This window comes from Petaurus breviceps, unplaced genomic scaffold (genome assembly GCF_028583685.1).
Source record: "Petaurus breviceps papuanus isolate PSGF00001 unplaced genomic scaffold, PetGlider_PUasm1.0 220, whole genome shotgun sequence".
NCBI classification, from domain to species: Eukaryota; Metazoa; Chordata; class Mammalia; order Diprotodontia; family Petauridae; genus Petaurus; species Petaurus breviceps.
In genome coordinates this window covers 21163633-21187477 of record NW_027185876.1, presented here as the reverse complement: position 1 = coordinate 21187477, position 23845 = coordinate 21163633, and the positions used below count along the sequence as shown (strand labels likewise).

The 23845-nt window shown below is 40.7% G+C and overlaps 1 protein-coding gene across 1 annotated transcript in view; it reads left to right on the top strand.

Moving 5' to 3' along the window:
* GPR161 (G protein-coupled receptor 161) overlaps positions 1-23845 on the top strand; it is a 55228-nt gene that overhangs the window by 5423 nt on the left and 25960 nt on the right. The window contains exon 3 of the mRNA XM_069094723.1: positions 17059-17476. Coding sequence (XP_068950824.1) covers positions 17094-17476 — 383 coding nt within the window. The 5' untranslated portion in view covers positions 17059-17093. The remainder of the gene's footprint in view (positions 1-17058; positions 17477-23845) is intronic.

The following is a 23845-nucleotide window of genomic DNA, read 5'->3' as shown; positions in this document are numbered from 1 at the left end:
ACCAAGAACAGAGAAGATCAAAACGTGACATCATTCAAAATACAGCATTTACTAAGTGTGATTAAATAATCTCCAAGTACTACCCCACCCCAGGACCTTCCAATCATTCAATCAATTACAAAGTCTCTGTTCTAAATACTTCTCCACCCCTAGGCTATACCTTAATTAAGTCCACCACAAAGCCCCTCTTCTCAAATGGAGATTAGTTTCCAAACATAAGTAAAATACATTCATTTGCTCAACCATAGAACACAAAAAGGTCAAAAGTTCCCCACCCCTGGATCACAATTGAATCTACCCCAGAGTTACATCAAGTTTAAACACAGCACTTAATACCCAAATGGAGGTCTTTTCTTCATCTTGACACGAGGCAAGTTCTCAGCAATCTTAGTTCCTGGGGAGACAAGGCTTAGCAAGGCCATAAGATACATTGCCAGTCCCTTCATGAATTTATCCTCTGTCTGTAGAACAGTCCTAGAACCCCTGAACACATTAGCAAAGCCCTCTCCCAGGATTTCTGTAAACATACAACAAGAAAATCCTTCTTCAGGGCTTCTGAACCAACAGAAAGGCTCCCAGACCCCTGCAACAACAGCACTGTCCCTCACCAGTGGACAGTATTCACTCTGTCTGCAGGACAGTCTCCAGACCCCTGCAACAACAGTACTGTCCCTCACCAGTGGACAGTATTCACTCTCTGTCTGCAGGACAGTCGCAGGCCTTCTTAGCAAACAGCCAGGTTCCAGGACTTCTTCAACAAAAGGACAGTCTTTCACCAGTGGACAAATCTGGCAAAATAACATCAAAACAGACAGACAAAGTACCAGCAAAACAGCCATGTCTCCTCAGTCCTTGGCAGCTCAGGGGGCAGGTCTCAAAAGTCCAGGGCAATTCAAAGCGGCCACCAGCAATTCTCTTAGTCTCTCTCTCTCCACGAGGTGCTGCTTCCAAAAAAATCTTCCGCCTCTCTCTTGTCTCTCCAAATCTACATCACCAGCTCCTCCCAATTCAGGACTTTCTTTTCACATCAACAAGCCCATCCCACAGGTGGGATTAACAAACTCTGGGTTTTAACACAATCAATTTGAAAATCAGGCCAATACAGGGGAATCTTTAATTGCCATTACTATCACAATGCCTCAGACAGGATACTTGCTACATTTTTATTGAATTAAATTGATGTATAAAAAGTGGTTGGTGCAGTGCACAGAGCTCTGAGCCCAGAGTCAGGAAGACTCATCTTCATGAGTTCAAATCTGGCTTCAGACATTTACTAACTGTGTGAGCCTGGGCAAGTCACTTCACCCTGTTTGCCTCAGTTTCCTCATCTGTAAAATGAGCTGGAGAAGGAAATGACAAACCACTTAAGTATATCTGCCAAGAAAACCCTAAATGGGGTCAAGGAAAGTCAGGTATGACTGAAAAAGACTGAACAACAACAAATAAAAAGTGGCCCTGCCTTCAAAGATCTTACAGTTTGATGAAACAAGGCATAGTCAAAAAAGCAACTAATAATATAATGCAACCCTGTGTGTGATAATACTGAATGAGTAATGTGGATAATAAGTGCTCGTGGGAGTTTAGAAGAAAAAGAAGCCACTGTGGTCTATGATGATCAGAGGAGGCTTCACAGAGGAGGCAGAACTGACTTTGAAGAATTTGTAGAATTCAGAAATATGGAGAGAGGAATAAGGTCATTCTTGGCAAGGAGGATCAATGGGTAGGGTGTTTGGGAGATGGGTATTTCAATATGGCCAGAGCAAGGGATTATAGAAAAGTAACAGAAAATAGGGCTGAAAAGCTAGACCACAGCTAGATTGTAGACGGCCTTTGAATGCCAAGGGGGTAATTAGAAGAGTCAAGTGTCACAACATAGGGTTTAGAGTAGGAGGGGATATTTGAAGTCATTTGGTCCAGTCCCCTCATTTTACAAATGAGGATGCCATGGCCCTTTGGTATCACTGTCAGAAAAAGACTATTGGGTTGGATGGCCCATTGTCATTCCTTATGTCTTTTAATCACCTTATGCAGAGTAAGCCATTACTTAGGGAAGAGATTACTAAGAGAAGGTGGATAATGTTCACCAGTAGAGTATTCTGTTCCGGGCTCTTTGCTAATTAGCTAATATGGCAATATTGGTGATGTCACTCATAAGATAGTTTTTTGCTAGGTAGACAGTAGATGAATTCATTGATGTTCCGCTCAAGAAACTTGAGTGCACCAAAGCTCTTACCAAACATTGAAGAAATTGGTTAGTAGGAAATATCTCCATTCTTGCTTCTTCTCCAACTCCTAGTCTAGCTATAAGAGTGAGAAAGAGGGCCCTTCTGAGTAAGAGGACATTTCTATTCAAATCCTTATTTTAGATCTGAACTGAACCAAACTATGAACTTCAGTCTGGAATTCAGCCCAATTCAATAAGCATTAAGTGCCTACTATGTGTAATGTACTGTGCTAGGTGCAGAGAATAACAAGATGAAAAATAATCTCCCCTCAAGGAGCTTACAATCTAGTAGAAGGTGAGATGTATACAAATAACTATAATACAAGCATGAAAATGGCTTAAGTGGGAAGGGGTCAAACAGAGCAGCCTGAGAGATTCAAGGATCAAGAGAGATCATCCCAGCTCAGTGTAACTGAGTTTCGTGGAGGAGATGGTATTGGAGTGGGTCTTGAATGGGAGGGTGGATTTCAGTAGATGTAGATTGTGGGGTAGGGTGTCCATTCCAAACATGGGTGATGTGAGCAAGGGCATGGAGAAAAGATAAGCTCAGTAGTTGAGTTCTGCTGAAGTGTACATACAGTACATAAAGGGAAATCCAGTAGACTGGAAAATAAGGTTGGATTCTAATCTTGGAAGACCACAGATAGTAGGCTGAGTTGACATTTTTATTTGGTTGGTATTGGGAAAATCTGGAGGGTTTTTTAATAAGGGGGTGATGCTATCAGACCTATATATAAAAAAGATAACTTTCCTAGTGAAGTGAAGAATGAATTGTAGTGGTGGGAGGAATTGGAAGACAATCTAGGAAATAGTCTAAATCAGTGGTTCTCAAACATTTTGGACTCAGGACTTCTTTAGACTCTTAAAAATTATTGAGGACCTCAAAGAGCTTCTGTTTATGTGGGTCATATCTACTGATATTTACCATGTTAGAAATTAAGATGTTTTCGTAGTATTATGAAAAATGGTGTTGGACATTGCAGACCCCCGAAAAAGTCTTAGGGAGCCTTAAGGGTCTCTGGACCATACTTTGAGAATTGCTCTTCTAGGTGAAAGAGAATATGCACACCCGAGCAAGGATAGTGATAGTGGAAGTGAGAAAGATGGATGCCATAGATATTTTAGAGGTAGAATTAACAGACCCTGGGTGAGTCACTTAACTTTTCTGTTCCTTAGTTTCCTCTTTTGTAAAATAAGGAGGTTGGGCTCAATGGCTTGTAAGGTCCCTTCCAGCTCTAAACCTACAATCTTGTGAACAGCACTTGGCAACTGGTTGAGTGGAGTTGAGGGATTTGGAGGAATCAAGAATGGCTCCAAGTGGAATGGGCCATATTCAGAAGTCATTCATTCATTCAACAAATAGCTCTTGAAATGCCTTCTATGTGCAAAGCATTCTGTATTTCTCCCTGCCAAAAGAAAAAAAATTTCAAATGAGAAAAATTTCAGATATATGGCTTTTTTTTTAGCAATTTTGAAAGGAAATCATAATAATACATCAACATATTCCCTGAACTGAGCTTATATTTCATTTGGTTTGTTTGGATTTTTTACAGGGGTGATGGGAATTTTGAGACTTGATTGCCCCTGGTTTATTGTGGACTGACTTGCCCTAGGCAGGAAAGAATCCCATCTCTAGGAATTCCTTAGTGCATTGACAGACTCTCCTGCAACCATCCCCAGGGCTTGTACCATTCGTAACTCAGTTGTCAGCCAGTAGAGCCATAGAGATTGGTCTTTGCTTGTGAGCTCAAGATCCCTTGGTCTTGAGCTTCAGTCTTTTCCAGAGACTTAGATGACTGGATCATAGTCTATGCAAAAGACTTTTAGACAGTCAGTGTGTTTGAGGATTAAGCTAGAGGCATGAGGCTGAGGAAGGAAGATGGCACAAGTTAGGTATGTTTCTTCACTGGACTGTGGCCACCAGAATTTTCCAGTGTCCTTTACTTGGTTCATCCTCCTTTCCCTTGGTCCTTTGGGTCTTACTCTTACACTATTTGTTTCTGCTAGAAGGAGGAGGGGGGTAGGAGGAGAATGGGGTGAAATGAAGAGTATTAAGAAGTGAAAATAAAAGGGAAGAGAAAACTTCAAGAAATGATATGGAAAATTTGAGCTTGAAAATTGTCTGAAGGAGAATTACACAAATAGAACCAAGAGGATGAATTAATGGTGTTAATGGGGAAGAAATTATCTTTTTATTTCATAATACAGCTCCTGAGGCAAGGTTGTGCCATGACTTAGCATAGTTAGCTCATTTATATACCTTCTCTATAAGGAGATCATTGCAGTAGAAAAAGTAATTAGCTTGTGATGGAGTTTTAAAGTGTATTGTGGCAATAATAAACACAGAGTCCACCTTCTCTCTTTCTAACCCAGTCTTTGTATCTTCTGTGGATCCCGTTTGCTCAGGCAAAAGGGACTTGGGTGTCATCATATGTATGAGTTATGAGGTCAGAAGCAAAGAGGTTGACATCACTTCTAGGTCCTCAGTCATTAGCAGAACTATAGCTTTCAGTAACCCTGTCCACCTCCCCTCCTGCACCTGGGGGGAAGCTGCCCATGGTGCAAAGCCTACGCCTCAGGGTAGCCTCTGCTAGCACCAGACATGAAAATAATTCATCCTTAGCTCCAGGGGCAGGCTGCCAACTGAATCACCACCACCAGTTCTTTCAGCTGGTAGACAGAATTCAACCTCCTCTGGGCCCTAACCTGACCTGACCTGCTTTGCTTGCAGGATTTGGCATTCACAGCCTAGGAGAGCAAGGTTGCAGGCCAGCTACTGAGCTTTCTTCTCACTGTGATGGCTTGTAAAAAGTTGGAGGGTTTTTTACCCCTTCACCCTGGAGGGGTCATGGGTAAAGGAAACAAAAATCACAAAGATTCCGGAACCTCCCAGGAAGAGAGTGGTGGAAGCCTGACTGCCCTGCCTTTCTAGGCCACTTTTCTTCACACCATTTTTTTTTTTATCATGAGACCTGGAGAATCTCCCCTGTGTGGGTTTTGTCTTTAATATCATACAAAGCTGTTTGTGTGGGGTTTTCTGGGAGAACTGAAACTAATACTGCTCCCGTTGGTTTTGACTATGGAAAGCATGAGGCAAACAAAAAGGAGTCTTTTAAAGCTTGACTGAGGTGGTGTGTGCAGCCTTTCTGCATTCCATCTACAGACTAGTCCTCAATTGTCCAATGCCCAAGCGTCCCCAGAGTCTGTTTTCTCTATGGCAAACTAGGGGAAAAGAAATAGTTTCTTAAGAAAATTTGTGCTTTCTTGACCAGTACCATTTTTATAGTGAAGGGCTTTCTATACAACTCGATGAAGTAGGTAACATAAATATTCCTATGCTCATTTTAAAAGTGAGGTAACTGAGGCAGACAGAGAGAGGTTAAGTGAACATGATACTTTGAGGAGTTACAGAACATTGGGGAAGCATCATAACTCTTCAAGCAGAACAGCTTTGGGACTACTACTTCCTTTGAACAAGGTGAGCCACAGTTCATTCTGGGCAAACCATGGAGATGGCTGTAGGATCAAAGACGTAGGATTGGAAGGGACTTTTGGAGGACAGCCTTCTTGATATTTCTCATGATTACAGGATTAGGATCATAAGACCATAGAGTAGCAAAGGAGCTTGGCAGTTGTCTAAACCAGCCCCGTTACTTTACAGGTGAGGAAATTGGTGTACAGAGAGGTTATAAGTGATTTACTCAATATCATTCAGGTAGTAAGTGGCCGACCTAGAATTCAGCCTTACGTATTCTAACTCCAAATCTATCAGTCTCTCCACTGTTCATCTTCTTCATCCATTTCATTATTCTGTCCCTCTTCTGGTAGAGGGAAGACCAATTTAAGAATAATGTTTATGGTCCTGTATTTTTTCCCCTCTCTTTGTTTCTATACTTTATAGCTTGTAGAGATAGGATTCTTAACCTGGGTTCTATGAACTTAGTTTCTAAAAAAAATTTTGATAACTGTATTCTCAATGTAAACCAATTACATTTGTAATTCTATGTTTTTTATTTTATTCATTTAAAAACATAATTCTGAGGAGGGAGTCATAGACTTTTCTAGTCTGCCTGCCAAAGGGATCCAGAACACATTTTTTTATAAAAAGGTGAAGAGCTCCTGTTTCAGCGTAAGATTACTAGCCTGTAACATCAGAGAAATCCTGTAGATGTGCTATTCTGAATTTCAACCAAGGCATTTGAGAAGGGCTCTGATTATATCTTTGGGGACAAGGTTTGAGACACATGGATTGGGTTCACAGAATCTTGGAGTTGGAAGGGATCTCAGCAACCACCTAGCCCAACTTGACCAAGATACATCACTAAGGCTTTTGTGCATTCAGGCAGATACATTGTCTGAATGATTCAAAATGTGTTGATTAATGTATTATTGTCAGCTGAGAAAAAGATCTCTTAGCAGTTGCTTTAAACCTCTGACCTTGGCCTTACCTTTTTCTTGAATTAAGTCTACAGAAAGGTAGTTGGAATAAAGTTAGGAGGGATCACTTATATGTTAGATGACCAAAGCAGTGTGGTGCTGAGGAAAATGCCCTGGATTTGAAATCAGAGCACCTGGGTTTCAACTCCAGCTCTTGACTCTACAACCTATCACTGTACATCTCTGGGTCTCAGTTTCCTTATCTGTAAAAGGGGATGGACTAGACATCTTTAAAGCTCTCTTCCGGCTCCTTGTCTATGATTTGGATCTTCCAGATCTGTAAAAGTTGCAGCAGGCTGGAATTGTGAGATAAATTGAACAAAATAATAGAAACATAGTATCTAGAAAGAAGAATGTAATATCCCACCGTATTCTGTGACCAGAAGGAACCATCTAGAGTTCTGTTTTCCATTTGGGGCATCATATTTAAAGGGAGATGTTGGCAAATTGAAATGTGTTGAGAGGAGGGTAAGCAGAATGTTGAAAGGTCTAGAAACTGTGTCATGTTCATGTATTCTACAAATATTTGCTGAGTACCTACTATGAGCAGGGCATAGTGAGAGCTACAGAGATTAATAATACATGTTTGCTGGGGCGGCCAGGTAGAACAGCAAGTAAGAGCACCAGTCCCAGTGTCGGGATGACCTGGGGATCGAATCCGGGCTCAGACACTTAGCACCCACCCAGAAACACCTGGCCGTGTAACCTTGAGCAAGTTACTTAACCCCGATTGTTTAAAAAATAAATAAATAAATAATACACGTTTGCCGTCCTCAAAAAGCTAACAATCTTGTGGGGGAGATAAGAGATGTGCTCAAATAACTAGCCAATAGATACAAAGTACTTTATTAATTCATCAGAAGGAAATATTACTTATGATTGGGGATGATGATCAAGGAAGGCTTTATGCTTTTGTTTGGAAGGTTGTCATAAGAGGAACTGGGAATGAGAAGAGAAGACTTGGGGAGGGAAGCAATACAATCATAGTCCTCTTTATAGATCTGAAGGGCTAATGTGGTGAAGTAAAGAGACGAATCTTCTCCTGTACATCTCTAGAACACAGTCTCAATGATTAGAAATTTCAAAAGAGCAGATATGGGTTTATTCCTGGCTTCTTTTAAGTCCCAACCAAAATCCTACCTTCTATAGGAAACCTTCACCAATCCCTCTTAATTCCAGTGCCTTCCTTCTGTTAATCTTTGCAAATTTACCCTGCATATGGCTTATTTGTACATATTTGTTTGCTTGCTGTTTTCCCCATTAGATTGTGCTCTCCTTGAGGGCAGGCCCTGTCTTTTACATCTTTTCATATCCTCAGCACAGTGCCTAGCACATAGAAGATGCTTAATAACTGTTTGACTGACCAACTAAATTTAAAGGAAGATCTTTGTACAATTTGAACTGTCCAAAAAATGGAATGAGTTCCCTTGTAATGAACTTCCTGTTCGGGTAGTCTTACAACAGGAGTTTCATAATAAGATTTTCAGAGATGCCTTATGGGGTATTCCTGCATTGGACAGCAGGGTGGGGTGGGGAGACTAGATGATTTCTAAAATTCCTTTCATCCCGATGATCCCATGTTTTCCAAGGTCACCATCTAGATGGTGCATATGAGTTAATAGTAATTTAGCTGGGCTGCACTGATGACTTGTCTTCAGGGCTGGAAGTAATGGAGAGCCAGAGTGGAAAGGGAAAAAAGAGAAGAAATTGATACAAGGCAATAAAACATAAAGAAGAATGTATCATTTGAGGTTTTCTTGTGTCATTTATCTCATTTATTCCTTAAAAAGGGGGCAGATATAATTTGATCCCCATTGGACAGCTGAGGAAAGTGCTGTTTCTTCATTTCCAGTCAAACAACTAGGTAGTGGCAGAGTTAGGACTAGACTCTGTGGCATACTGATATATGTTTAACAAGTTGCTTCTGTTCTCTGGGGGAAAAAAGGAAAACATGACCCACTTTTAAGTTTAATCTGCATTATTGTTCTTGTTTGTCCTTCATTCTCAAAGAGGACCACAACATCTGGAAGATGATGCCATAATTTGCAAGTGAATTGGATTTAAGTGAGAGAGGGCTATGCAAGATCTCTGGAGCCATCTGGATCCAGTGGCAAGATATAGATCAGGATGACTGGAGACGGCCCCCAGTCTGCATTATTAACATTTTCTTAAAGACTCTATAGACAATCAACAAAGCAATAAACCAAGCTCTGATTTGTAGCATCTGTTAATTTCCTAGGTGTAAATACTTGGACTGAAAATTTAGCAATTGTGAGAGCTGTGGCTCCAGCAGAATACCAAGCCCCCTTTTTTCATTACAGTAGGACCAGTGGTCCACCCAGCTGAGGCTCTGAGAGTAACATCTAGGAGCATTTTGTGGAAGAAATGAACTCCTTCCCTTTACCTCCTACTAAAAGTACCCAGGTGATTCAGGAGGGAAATATAGTTTACTAGAGTTTCTTTCTATAGGTCAATATCCACAAGTCTCCTCTGAGTCTCACTAATATGCATTATTAATCAGTCTGCATTTTTTAAACAGCTCATTCCTTCTTCCATATGGTGAAATAAAGACAAAATTCTTTAAGCACTGCAGGGCTGAAAGTTTTTACTTGCTCTTATGAAGTACGGAAGAAAAAGGTTATTTCCAAGTTTGATTTAAATTAACTGGAAAAGATAGCTTAAGGTCTGTCAAATCTTCCCAGTTAGTGGATTAAAATGAGATTTAGCTGAATTAATGAAATCAGCAGAATATATTCATTGTTGATTACTGCCTCCTCCCCACCTTGTCAGACAGTCAGGTGAAATGTCACTTGGAAGAATGGGCAAGGAGCCGTGACATACTAATATACTTAGATTTTGACTTTGCTTCCCTTATGTCTCCTCAAACAAAGACTTCAAAAGTTATAGTCCCTATTAGCTTCAGAAAAAAACCCAACCAACACATCTCTACATTTTCTCTCTGCCTCTCCCTCTCCCATACAAGGAAAACTTAAGGGATTTTTTTTTAAGAGAAAGGAAAAAGAGGCAGCTAGAAAGGGTAGAGTACTGGTTCCCTTGCTGTGATTCTCTTGCTCTCCATTTATTTCCTTTTGCTTTGTCTTCATGAAAAACAGAGCCCCAAGTAGGCACCTCCTGTAGATGCAGAGGGTTTTGCTGAAAGGATTATTGTTTGTAAATGTTATATTTATTGCTACCTTAGGAATTTTTTTTGGGGGGGGGGGGGGGGGAACCACTTACAAATACCCTTTGTTGAATTAGCAGACTCTGGGAGTAGGTAGTTAGGGGTCTTCCAGCTTTGTGTATAGGGGCCCTTCCGTCTCTAGGGCCCTATGCTTGGAGAGTAACGGAGCCTATGTTCATACCAGTCATTTCTTTGTGGCAACAACTTGGAAGTGACTGCTGGGTTGGGAGCCTTGGCAACTGTTTTGAGTACTTGCTGAGAGCTAAGGATTCTGGGATCATGTGCTGGCTCCCTTCCTGACTCCTTGTGTGGCCTGAGGAAATGTTTCCCTCCCTCCATTTCTCTATTTGTAAAGCAGGCAGTACAGGCTAAGGAGAAAGCTCACTGAGATGGGAAAAAAGGAGAATTGGGTTCTGATCCCAGCTCTGCCTCTAACTAGCTGGATAGCCCTGAGCTAGTGACTAGAACCTCTCTTAGCCTCATTTTTCTTGTCTGTAAAATGAAACCTTGGCCCTTGAGGATCTCTCTCTCCCTCTTTTTTTTTTTTTTATCCCTTCTAGGTCTTAAATCCTGTGAATCTATCGTGGTTGCCATGGGGAGGTGTTATTACTTGAAGTTACTTGAATGCTTTGAGCTGTTGGGATGAAAAGAAAGCCCCAGAGAGCACTGCCAAAATAGCATCACAATGATGTACCAGACCCACCCTATTTATTTGATGTTGTCTTAAGGTTGTTTCCTCTCTAGGAGGATTGGTTTTTTTCCTTCTCTGTTATTCTGTGTACCAGTCTCTGGAAGTGCAAATATGAATTCTCTTTAAAAGAGTCACTCCAGGTACCTAACTCCCCTGAAATTTTGGTTTAAGGAGAGGGAAGACTCCTGTTGAAATACAAGGTTTGCCAACCTTCCTTGCTTAAGAAAAATGAAAATTTTACTCTAGGGTAGGCCATTAAGGTGTGAAATGATTTGTTTTTCAACCTAATTTAATTTATATTTTTATCTCTATTAATCTGGTACTTAGTACAATGCATGGCACATAGTAGGTGCTTAATAAATATTTACTGACAATTGACTGTAAGGCAAAATTTTCTATAGGCAGATTTGTCTTGAATCCTATATGCGATGCCACAATCTAGAGTCGGAAGATGTGGGTTCAAATTCTGACTCTGCTAACTAGAGCTTCTGTTGTTGTGGTCAAATGTTTATGATCTCTTCCTGCTCAAAATCCTAAGATTTTATGATCGTGTATTGACAAGTGTTTAGTTTTTGAGAAGCCAAAAAGACCTTTGTATCTGACTCCTCCCTAATGTAAGCTCATAGAACTTGAGTCAGAAGGAATCACATTGGCCACCTTGTCCAGCCCCCTTATTTTATAGTTTAAGATACTAGGGCCCTAGGAGGTTAACCTTGGACTTTGCCAAAGATGGACTAGCCCCGTAGCAAGGCTCCAATGCCTTGCTTTGGGGGAATAAAACAGAAAGATGAAGGAACAGGGCAAGGTAGTAGTTGTTATCAAGTGCACCAGGAGTTGTTTTGGTGCTAAGTGGCCCCACTTGATGGCAGGACTGTAGGAAGTGAGGCAATAACTACATCTTTTTCCATTTTCATCTCTCTCAAACTGGAATGGAGAATTTCTCTGACAAGAAAGTAGATGGAATCTAGGGCTAAAAGATTACTTAGGTTTTTAGCTTAAAGTGAGTCTAGAACAGGGCTTCTTAATCTTTTTCTTATCGTGACCCCTTCAGTGCTTCTTAAACTGAAGAGTTTAAGAAACTCTGGTCTAGAAAAGCAATTAGGGTCTAAAACAAGAAGAGAGACTGAGAGGGCCAAGGAGGAAAAAGTGCCTGAGGAGTGAGGCCAGACTCCAAGCAGGATAAAAGAACCCAGTGAGGACACATGCTGAAACCAACCAAACTGAGTAAGTCTGGGGCATGAGAAAGAAAAACAGGACCTGGTACACACAGACCCAGACACAGACAGACAGACAGACAGACAGACAGACACACACACACACACACACACACTTTGAATCTTCCAAACCAGCTAGACAAGGTCTTCAAATCTAGTAAGCATGTCCACTAGCACAAACAGCATTCTGCAGCTGTTGCCCCCCCTCACTCCTTTCTTCAGGGGAGACACATGTCATCAACCTGGGATTGAATTGATCTTAACTTAATGCAATTTAGCTTTTATTTCACTTTCATTTTTGTGCATATAATTGTACTGATTTTGTGTATTGTTTGCATGGTTTTGCTCACCATTTCATACAAGTCTTCCTGTATGGCTCTGAAACTCTCCATATTGGAGTTTTTATGATGCAACAGTGTATATTCTGAAATGAGATAATATATATAGAGCATTTTACAAACTTAAAAGGACCTACAATTTCTTCAACCATTACCCAATTAATTGTAATGTTTTCTGTCCAGTTTTTCCCTGGCATAATCTACATATATTTTATACCCAAACTCCCTACCAAAATACAGACGTATTTACACATTCTCTACCAAAATGCAGACATATTTCTCAGGGTTTTGTTGATTCTTACCTCCAAGACCATGGTGAGTCAGGTCTGATGAAGCATTTCCAGATGGAATGCCTAGTGCCTCTGTAAAGTAATGAGAATTTTAAAAAGGAAACCTGATGGAACTTACACTTCCAGGCGCATGTTTTCCTTCCAAGATGTCCCCTTGGGAGGCTATAAGTTTATTCCAAGGATGCTGCCCTTCCTCTAATCATTTTTGGATGAGACAGTTTTTGACACAAGAGAACTAACCTCATTACTTCATAATCATTCCTTGTTTTTGACCCAAAACAGTATTGCTTGGCTAAATCACCCACCTCATTCATTACACTTGGCTGAGTGACTTTTGGCTGTTCCCAGAAAATCATGGCCATCTTCAAAGGACCAAGATTTCACACCATTGAGCAATTTGAAAGAAGGTGCTGTAGGGTTCAAAAGGAGAGCCCAAATCAGTGTGAAACCTGTGAAGATGATGACTTTAAAGAGGGAAAGTGTTCTTTTGGATGAACAAGTTTTGGGATGCTCAGTTTAGAAAATTAGTCACATTTAAAAAATAATTATAAAATGCATAAAATATATGGATGCCAATCTACCAAGACACACTTGAGACTTTAAAGAAATTCAGTTAGAAAAAAACTCTTTATGGAAATAAAGAATGACTTAAGTTTTTGAAAAAAAAATCAGTCATATTAGTGTAGAATGTTGATTTCAGGAAGGTGGTATGGAAATGAGCGTGGGTGTTTTAGAAGACTGTGCTCCCTCCTTGAATCCAAATAGCTCAGTAAAGTGATGTGAGTCACAACTTGATTTTGCTTCCTTTCAAAAGACTCTGGCTTGGCAGCTTTGAGGGCATTGTTGGCAGAGAGCCAAGAGGCCAACACCTGATTAGAGCATTCCAATTCCCAACTTTCCTTGTTCTTTGAGATACACCCCTGAGGGATTTGCTGGGGCTTGTGTCTCCCTTGCTCCCCATTGGCAGCAACAGACGCTTCACATTTCCCCCGTGACTGATTGCCTCCCCTGCCTTGTTGGCCAGGTCCCTCCATCACTGCTGTGGTTGGAAATGAGGCCAACAAGCCATAGTATGGTAGTTTGACTCACCTTGCCCGAGTGTGGTCTGTATGGATCCCCTCTGTGGCTTAAGGGCCAGTGTCTTTTATTGTCAATATTTATATTGTAAAATGAAAACGCTTGGCATCTGCATATGATAAAAAAATTTTATGAGATGCACATATACATATGTGTATGTATATTATGTATAATCTATGCTGATTTGGAAACTTTGATTTCTGGAATGAGTTGATAATTTCCTTTTGATATTTCACATAAATTCCAAGTTTCCTTACAAAGACATAGACATAGAAGGCATCATTATAACATTTGCAGATTGGGGAGGAATTGTTAATATGCCACCAGATGACACAATCAAGATTGGGAAAGATTTCAACAGACTGGAAACATGGGCCAGATCTAAAAAACTGAAAATTCACAGGAATAATCAGCCACCTCATTCATTAGACTTGGCCAAATGACTTTTAGCCTTTTCCAAAAAAATCAAATCCACCCTCAAAGGGCAATGATTTCCCACCATTGAAGCGATTCAGAAGAATGTGGTGCAAATTCCAAGAGAGATCCCAAATAAGGACGTAGCCTCCCAAGGTGACTGCTTTAAAGAGAACAACACTGATTTAACAATTCATTCATCAAAGTCCTGCAGATTGGTTCAGAAATAATTTCTACAAGTTCAAGATAGTGGAGACCTGGCTTAGCACCAATTCATGTGAAAAAGACCTGGGTAAACACCCTGGTTGAGCACTAAGTCAACATGAGCCAACAATGCAACAGTGTTATGTGGAGGTGGAATGGGGAAATCACTGAAGCAATGCCTGCCAACCCAGGTGCAACTAGTGCAGAGCTCAGCTAAGTTCCATTGAGTCACTGAAGGCACATAGTGCTTTACCCAGGGGCAGATCTGGCTTGTGGGCTTCCTGATACTATTCACTATACCAAGCTGCCTGTATTGTCACGTTGGGTCCCATTAGATTCCACGGGGAATACCATGGTTAGTCCTGGCCACCAGATTTTTGAGAGGGACATTGGCAATATAGAGTTCATTTAAAAGAGCTCAAACGAAATGGTTAGGGATCTGAAAACTGTCACAAGAATCAAGTGAAGGAATTTGGAATTTTTAACTAAAAAAGAAAAAGGTTAGGAGCGGGTATGATGATAATAATAATGATAGCTAGCATTTATGTGGTGCATTAAAGTTCACAAAGTACCTTACGTGATTTATCTCATTGGATCCTTACAACAACCTCATTTTACTGATGAAGGAACTAAGGCCCAGTAAGATGAAGTGACTTTAGATATTGGAAGGTAGCTCAAGGATCAGTGGGTAGAAATTAAGGGGCAGAATACAGATTTTGACTCATTGAAAGGAAGAACTTTCTAACAATCCGAGCTGCTTCTAAATGGAGTGGGCCACTTTGTTAGTAGTGAGTTTCCCTATCACTATATGTGTTCAAACAAAGGCTGAATGGGCATCTCTTAAAAAAGGTTTCTGGGGGGAGTTAGACAAGATATGTTTTGTGACCCCTTCTAACTCTTAAGATTCTTTATGGGTTATTTCACAAAATCAGTTTTAGTTCTGCTCTTTCTTGGTGATATTTGTCCAGTGGCTTCTGTGTTCTTTTAGGTGGATGAGATGGTCTATTTATTGGAGAACCAATGGGGGTTTTTGTTTTGTTTTTTTACAAAATTTTCACATTAAGAACTGTTGAGATCTGGCCAAGGCAGCTAGATTAATACAGTGGATATTGTGTTGGACTTGGAGATAGGAAGACTTGAGTTCAAATCCTGCCTCAGACATTTCCCACCTCAGTGACTCGGAGCAAGTCACTTAACCTCTTTCAGACTCAGATTCCTTATCGGCAAAAAAGAGGAAAATAATAGAACCTAGCTTACAGGATTTTTCCCAGGATTAAATGAAAGAATTTGTGTAAGCTGTTTCACAAACCTTAAATTGCTATAGAAATACTACAATAATAATAGTTATCATTATTGGTCAGGACTGACCTTACTTGGTAGAAACTTCATCTTTTAAAAAATAAAATTTCATTGCTATCTTTAGTTTTTATATCACTTACATTTTCCCTTTATCCCCTCCCCCACAAAGCCATTTCTTACAGCAAAGAAGAAAAAAAAACAGTTCAGCAAAACTAACCCACATGTCAAGAAAGCGTGACACTGAATTCAATGTTCCGTGCCCATCATCCCCCATCTCTGCAAACTGAGGAGGCTTCTTCTTTGGGGCCATGCTTGCATAGCATCATTTCACCACATTTGGTTTACATTGTTATATTGGTGTGGTTGTTTCCATTTTCTATGGTAGGAACTGAATTTGGGAGAAATAAGACCTCAGACCCTGTGCCTACTGCTCGGGAAGGAGTTTGACCATTGGTACAACTCCAGTGGCTCTCTTTGACCTCCAAGATCAATATAAAACCTTTGCTTGGCTTTGAAAGCCCTTCATAACCTGGTCCCCTCCTACCCTTCCAGTTTCCTTACACCATACTCCCCTTCAGGTACTCTGCAGCATGGGGACACTGGTCTCTTTGCTTTTCCTCACAAAAGACTATTCATCTTCTGACTCTATACATTTTAACTGGCTATCCCCCATGCCTAGGATTTTCTCCCTCTTCAGTTTTGCCATCTGGCTTCCTTTAAGGCTTATAAAACTTTTCCAAATCATCCCTAATCTGAGTATCCTCTGATACTACCTCCAATTTATCATTATACACACATATTCACACACACACGGATATGTGTGTATATATGTATGTATACACACGTGTATATATGTGTATATTGATATATTCTTGTTTATGTGTTGTCTTCCTCATACTGTGAGCTCCTTGAGAGGAGAAACTATTTTTTGCCTGTTTTTGTATCCCCAGTGCTTAGCATAGAGCCTGGCATACAGTGGGTGCTTAATATATGCTTGTTGACTGACTAAAACTGATTTTATAATTTGATGACCCCACCCTCTCTAACAAGGGTTCTCTAGAACTTAGTTGGTGCTGATAATACTTATATTGAATCTTCCCTCAAGAACCCGATAAAATTTCAGACTTCATTCCAATTATCTTTCTTGGTACTTGTTTAGGCTAGTGAGGAAGGAAAGCTAGAGGCCTTGGACATCAGTGAAGCAATTGAGTGTAAATATTTAGTGTCTACCTCTAAGGCTAGTGCCCTTTTCTACTGCAATGTCCTGTTCCTGGTTTAGATGTGCTTTGGGTCCCTTGGGGGAGAAACTCTAGAAAAACTGGAATATAACCCTCTGGGTTTGAGAGCAAAGGGCCATTTTTTTGAAGAAGAGGCATTATGTAGGAGGTTAGATTAGATGATCTCTGAAATATTTCAACTCTAAGAGTCTGTCATTCAATGTGTTAATATTCTCTCCCTCTTCTTTTTCTCCCTCTTTTCCCTCTCTTCTCTCTCTCCCTCCTCCTCCTCTCCCTCCTCCTCCTTCTTCTTTTCTCTCTCTCTCACTTTCTCTTTCCCCATCTCCCCACCCTCTTTCCTTCAACTTTCCCTCTTCCTCTTTGCTACCCCCTTCATCTCATACTCTGTTCCCTCTCTTCTTCTCCTTCCTCTTCTCTCTTCTCCCCTCCTGTTGTCCCTTTGCTGTTCCAGCCATCCAACATGTTCTGCCTGCTCTACCACGTGCCATGCTGACCATGAGCATCAACTCCTCTCTCAGCCAAGGGAAGGAACTGGCCAACCTCCCAGGCCCGGAGGGAGATGACGGGGCAGTCACCATCACCGAGTCTATTGCCATCATCATCATCGCCATCTTTGTCTGCCTGGGTAACTCCGTGATAGTGTTCACCCTGTACAAGAAGTCCTATCTCCTGACTCTCAGTAACAAATTTGTCTTCAGCCTGACCCTGTCAAACTTCTTGCTGTCTGTGCTGGTGTTGCCCTTTGTGGCGACAAGCTCCATCCGGCGGGAATGGATATTTGGGGTGGTGTGGTGCAACTTCTCCGCTCTCCTGTATCTGCTGATCAGCTCTGCCAGCATGCTCACCCTGGGCGTCATTGCTATTGACCGGTAAGTTCATCTCATGTTTGTAATCCTAGGACTGTTATAACCTGAGAGCTGGAACATGAACTCCTTGAGAAAAGAATCCACGTTTCTGCCTTTCTTTGTGTCCCTGGTGTTTAGCACAGTGCCTGGCGCATGGTAAACACTTACTGAGTAGTTATTATCTAACTAGAAACGAAGTTGAAGATGATCCAGTCCAATTCTCCTTTTGCAGCTGAAGGTCCCATAACTAGTTAGAGGCAATTTCTAGGTAGCCTGGTTCCCAGACCCTGATCTTTCCATCACATCATGCTCCCTCCTTGATAGTTTATTTTTAATAGAAACTAAAAACAAAAGGTTCTTAACCTGGCAGCTATAAACTAATTTTTAAAAATATTTTGGTAACTATGTGTCAGCGTAATTGGTTTCTTTTTTAAAATCCTGTATGTTTTATCTAAAAACATTATTTAAAATTTTAAAAGCATTATTCTGAGGAATCCACAGATTTCACCAAAAATCTATGCCAGAAGAGTCCCCAACACAACAAAGGTGAAAGGACCCCTGAGCTAGAGGGAAGAACCAAATTCCAGATTGGAAAGCCCCCCCCCTCCCTTTCAGAAGATAAAAGTAGCTAAGGGATATTGATAAAAATTTTATTTCAAACACATTTATTAAGTAATTTTTGTCAATAGAAACCTATGTTAGGGATACATCAAAGTCAATAAAATGTGTTTCTTGACTTTAATGAGCTTTGATTAAGTGGAATAGGGTGCTAGGGTTCAAGGGCAGAAGGATAATATGCTGACAGGGGAAGAAGGGTATGGGATAATGGAGAAAGACTTTAATAGTTTTAGAACTTAGTGATTCCCTGCCTTGGCACTGGAGTGATGGGATGCCACTAAGCCTTTGTTATGCTACCTGAATATCATTAAACTATATAAATGATATCAACCCTATACCAGCTGTAACCCAAATACCCTCTCAACTGTATAAGTGAGGGGAGCTTTGTCAATGCATTTCCTACCTCCTGAGTCAATTCACTCACTCAAGAGGCCAGGAATGTCCAATAGGATTTTGCTGGTAGAGTTCCCCATGTTTACCTTGATTAGAGTTTAGACTGGAAAAGCAAGGCAGTACTGCTGGTAAGACCATTCTAGGCAGGTGATGCCTTAGATCTGAGGTGAGGCAGGTAATGCTGCCTCTGGAGTCATGAAAAGTTCACATGATTATGTGCTGGCATGGGAACCAGAAAAGGCTAATGCCACAGGGGCCCTCTTACCTCCTCTGTGCTCCCTCCCAGTTTCCCCTTCTGAACATCACTTCGCTACACATGATGAATGACAGCTGTATTGGACAACAGTCCTCAAAGACTTCTCTGATGGTCCTCCCCTAGCTCTGTACTGCAGAATAGTTCAGCCCAAACTAGATTAATTGTAATTAGGAAATGTTTCACAAGATAAATACATATGCAATGCAGCATGGATAATGTTACTTTGTGGTTTTCTAAGTTAATACACAGTCCACAGGCATCCCTTTCTATTTGAATTTGAGGCAAGCACCCTCGTGAACTTTTCCTGTAGTATTGTGTATATTATTCATATATCACTGTTATTGTCTTGTCCCTTTCCAATCCAATAGTAATTAAGCAACATCTGTGTTCAAGGAACTATGCTAGACACTTAGTTTTTTCTATCATTACCCTCAGGAGGCTTACTCTCTATCGGAAGGCTTACAGTTCCTCTGAGAGAGTATAAACTGCATGAAAGCAGGGAATGAGTTTTATCTAAACTTTATCTAAGCTCTGTAGGGCAGCTAGGTGGATGGAGGCCCAGCCCTAGAAGAATTCATCTTCCTGAATTCAAATCTGGCCTCAGAACCTGGGAAAGTCACTTCACTCTGTTTGCCTCAGTTTCCTCATCAGCAAAATGAGCTGGAAATGGCAAACTGTTCCAGTATCTTTGCCAAGAAAACCCCAAATGGGGTCATCAAGAGTCAGACATGACTAAAAATAACTAAACAACAAGTCCTCTAGCACCTAGCATAATAGCTGCTAAGTGAGTGTTGATTATCAGATGAATAACTCCTGTTGAAGCTTCTCCTGTAATCATCATGCTCATCATTTTCAGTGAGTCTTTGAGCCATTGTCACATACCGAGTGCCAGGTATTTCCGAGGTTTACAAAATAGAGCAGGTTAATACTTTGAGAGAAGGAATTGCAAGTGTTTGTTCTCTGAGTGCCTCTAACACAGCACACAAGACCATTGGGTGTTCGGTAACTGCTGCTAAGTTACAGCTTTCAAGCAGCTGCAAGTCACTTGTCTGAGTTTATTGTCTCAAGCAGAGTGAGTTTTTAAATAAGCAGGTGTCTTTGCATTCTGATGCCAAAGTGATTTTCCTAAAGTGTAGGTCTTTGCATCCTACTGCCCCACTTCAATAAATTCCAGTGAATCCTCCCTCATTACTTCCAGGATCAAATCGAAAGCCCTCAGTCTGGCTTTTAAAGTTCTTCGTAACCCAGCCACTTTCCACCATGTTGCTCATTTTGCACTTTATTCTTCATGCACCATTCTACAGTACAGCTACATCGGCTGACTTGCTGTTCCTCACACACCACCCTTTGTCACCCATCTCTGTGTCTTGTGTGGCTCTCTTCCATGCTTGGAATTCTCTCCCCACTCACTTCCACATCTCAGAATTCCTGGTTTCCTTGAAGACTCTGCTTAAATGTTCCCTTCTGCAGGACACCTTTTTCAGTACTCCCACAAAGTGACCTTCTCTGCTAAGATCTCCTTCCATCCATTCTACCTATGGACCTATTATCTTTACAGTTGTCTCTCCTGTTAGAATGGAAGCTCCTGGGGGCAGCTAAGTGGCGCAGTGAATAGAACACCGGTCCTGGAGTTAGGAGGATCTGAGTTCAAATGTGACCTCAAATACTTAACACTTATTAGCTATGTGACTTTGGGCAAGTCACTTAATCCCAATTGCCCTTCTTCCCCCCTCCAGAGGAAAAAAAGACAAAAAAAAAAAAAAGAATGTAAGCTCCCTGAGGGCAGAGATTGTTTTTACATTTCTTTCTAACTCCAGAACTTAGCACTCTGCCTGGAACATAGTAAGTTAACAACAATAATATAATTAACATTGTTTACATTGACATTAATATTATTAATGTAAACACGTGCTTGTTGATTGATAATCCCCAGCCTACACACCAAGAAGGCCTTAAACTGACTTCTGAGATTCAAATCTAACCCCTTGAGCAGAGCCATTGCTCAGAGTAAGACCTTAATAAAATGTTTGTTCAATTACATTCAGGTGAACATGTCTCCACAATCCCACCCAAGCACAACTTTCCTCCTTGAACTTCAGGTATAGGGCTCGAGCTAGAATCCACCTGGACCCTTAGAAGTTTGCTGGGGTCTGCAGGAGACAAAGATATGACTACAGCTAAAAGATTTCTGCCCCCTAGGCAAACTGCTTTACCAGGGAAGACAGACGGCAAGAATGGAGGAGTTTCCATTACTTGATTGTATTTGGACAACAGCCCAAAAGATTGATTTCATTTCAGCTCTGGTTGATTCATTTATTTAATCAAATTTTTATTAAGTACCTGCTTATGTGAAAGGCACCTGTATTAGGACAAGAGATGCCAAAATGTGGGGGGAAATGACGCAGTGGAGAACTGATGGCGCAGTTGGTTGAAGCTTCCAACTGTAGGCGTCAGGATGATCTAAGAGAGAATATGATAAGGGAAAATAAGAGACTTAGAGTGCTTTAGTAAAATTCTCTGAGAGAGACCATTCTCAGCTGTAAATCATCAAAAAAGTCATCTTAGAGGAGGTGGCAACTGTGCTGTACCTTAAAGGAAGAGAAGAATTTCAGCATATCTACTTACAATTGAAGGGATGCAGAAAGAGATCAATGACGAAGAACTGTCCAGTTTTGCTGGAATGTCACTAGTGGAGGCCACTAGGTGGCGCCATAGTGCACAGAGTGCAGGGCCTGGAGTCAGGAACACCTGAGTTCAAATTTGATCTCAGACACTTAGCTGTGTGACCCTGCACAACTCACTTAACCTCTGTTTACTTTAATCCACTGGAGAAGGAAATGGCAAACCACTCTAGTATTTTTGCTAAGAAAATTCCATGAACAGTATTGGCATGCTCTACAGTTCTTGAGGTCATGAAGAATTGGACACAACTGAACAACTGAAAAAGAATAATTAAAGAATTATAATGTGAAATTTAGCTGTAAAGGTAGACTGGAGCCAGATCATGAAGAGCCTTGAATGTTAGGCTAAGAATGTAGTTTTCTTTTTACTTTTTAAAAGATAATTTCATAAAGTGCATTGGCCAGATGTTTAAGATTAAAGTATCTGGACTAACACAATCACTTTGGTTATTTCAGTTATTCTAATGAAGGATTTTGTTTTATGGTAATTAGCTATCCATGTATCTAAAAACATTGAATGGGAAATCACTAATGACCTGACAAATAAACATGGTCTTAATGTACAGCAACATTTAAACAAATTTCTCTCCATTCCCCACTCCTGACATTTTAGGGAAATCAGTTTTTCTTGTTCTTTTGGAAATTACATTTCCCCCTGTATGTTGAAAACGTAAATATGTGATTTGAGAGAGAAACACACAAACACAACCAGGTAAAGGAAGATGAGGAAAAGTGAATAGAAGTGAGAAAAGCAAAATAGAGAAAAGGCTAGAAAGAGATTGTTGAGTTGTTTTTCAGTCACGTTGAACTCTCCATGACCCCATTTGGAATTTTCTTGGGAGACAAGCTCATTTTACAGATGAGGAAACTGAGGCAAACAGTGACTTGCCCAGGGTCACACAGCTGCTAAGTCTCTGAGGCTGGATTTGAACTTAGGAAGAAGAGTCTTCCTGACTCCAGGTCTGGCATTCTAGCTGCCCCAGAAAGAGATTATTTGAGGATAAATCAAGAGAGGGGAGACCTGGGATGTTTACAAAATACCAGAAGAACTGTCCGGTTAGTTTAAGTAGTTTAGCCAAATTAGTAGTTCGGCAAAAGAAATCAGACCAGATGGTTTGACTGAATTGACTTGGTCACTAGAGTCAGCATAAACCATATGGTGGACCTGTGTGAACATAACCAGAAGGAGAACATAAAGAATGCACAGGCTGATGGGAGTGAAACTAGCTATTTAGCATAAATTAGCCATTTAAATGTCAGTTTCTGAACCAACAGGAATGGAAGAAGTAATTGTACAGTTGCTAACAGGGCAAGATGAATGAGGCACTTGAAAAGTTTCACTGGAAATGAAATAACACAGTCCTAAGGCTAAACCAGCTTAGAAACGAATGTTCTTGGGAACAGTGCCCACGGAAAATGTTTTTCAGCGTCTCATTCCACAGGTTGACAGATGACATTGTTACTAAAAATAGCGTTAACCAAAACCACAGAATAAATTGGGATGACATGTCTGGTTATGCAGAGGATGATGGTGTTTTCCAGAGATTGTCCAATGTTTATCTTGAGGTTGCTAGAGCTGAGCTGTATCTCATTGTTTTTATTATTGTGATCATAAAAGAGGTCCTTGTCAGGGCAGTTGCTGATGTGTCAAGAAAGTTAAGCCTCTGAAGACTTCAAAATCCATAAATGCCATTTCCTCACATATAATACATTTTCAAGATTTATCCCTAATGTCAGTTGGCCAGCAAGTATGTATTAAGCATTATGCTGGGGACTAGATATACAAGGACAAAGACTGAAACAATCCCTATTTGTAAGAAGCTTATGTTGTAATGGAAGAGACAACAAGTACATATATAAATAAATGTATATATGTACATATATGCATAGAGACACACACACGCACACACATACACACACACCCCTGTGGCTTCAAGAAGCTGTAGCATATGCAGTAGCACACTCTGGTAAAACCATAGTGGGCTAAACCAGATTGAAGGTAATTGACAGACCTCAAACCCATTGGTGATTTAGAGGGATGTCTAACTGAAGCACGTGAAGACATTTCCCGGTGAACGAGTGGATAAGAACAATTTGTTCAAGTGGCACTGTGGAATGCTGAGAGCTTGATATCTAAGATGCCAAGGTCATCCGTTGCATCTTGGACCCTCAGCAGTCAGTCTGACTTTTGTTCTACCACTAGACTTTGATGACTCTGGAAGAGAGAGTGAGGCTGACGACTTTGTTCAACTGTGCCTCACTTAAATCCAATTCATGGACAAGTCAGGACATCAACCCCATGATGTCATGAGTCCTCTTTGAAAATGAAAGATGAACAACAACATAAACATATATAACACAAAGTGAATAAAAAATATCTACAAAGTAGTTGATTACAAGGTAATTTTGGAGGGAGAGCACCAGCTGTTAGGGAGATCATTATAT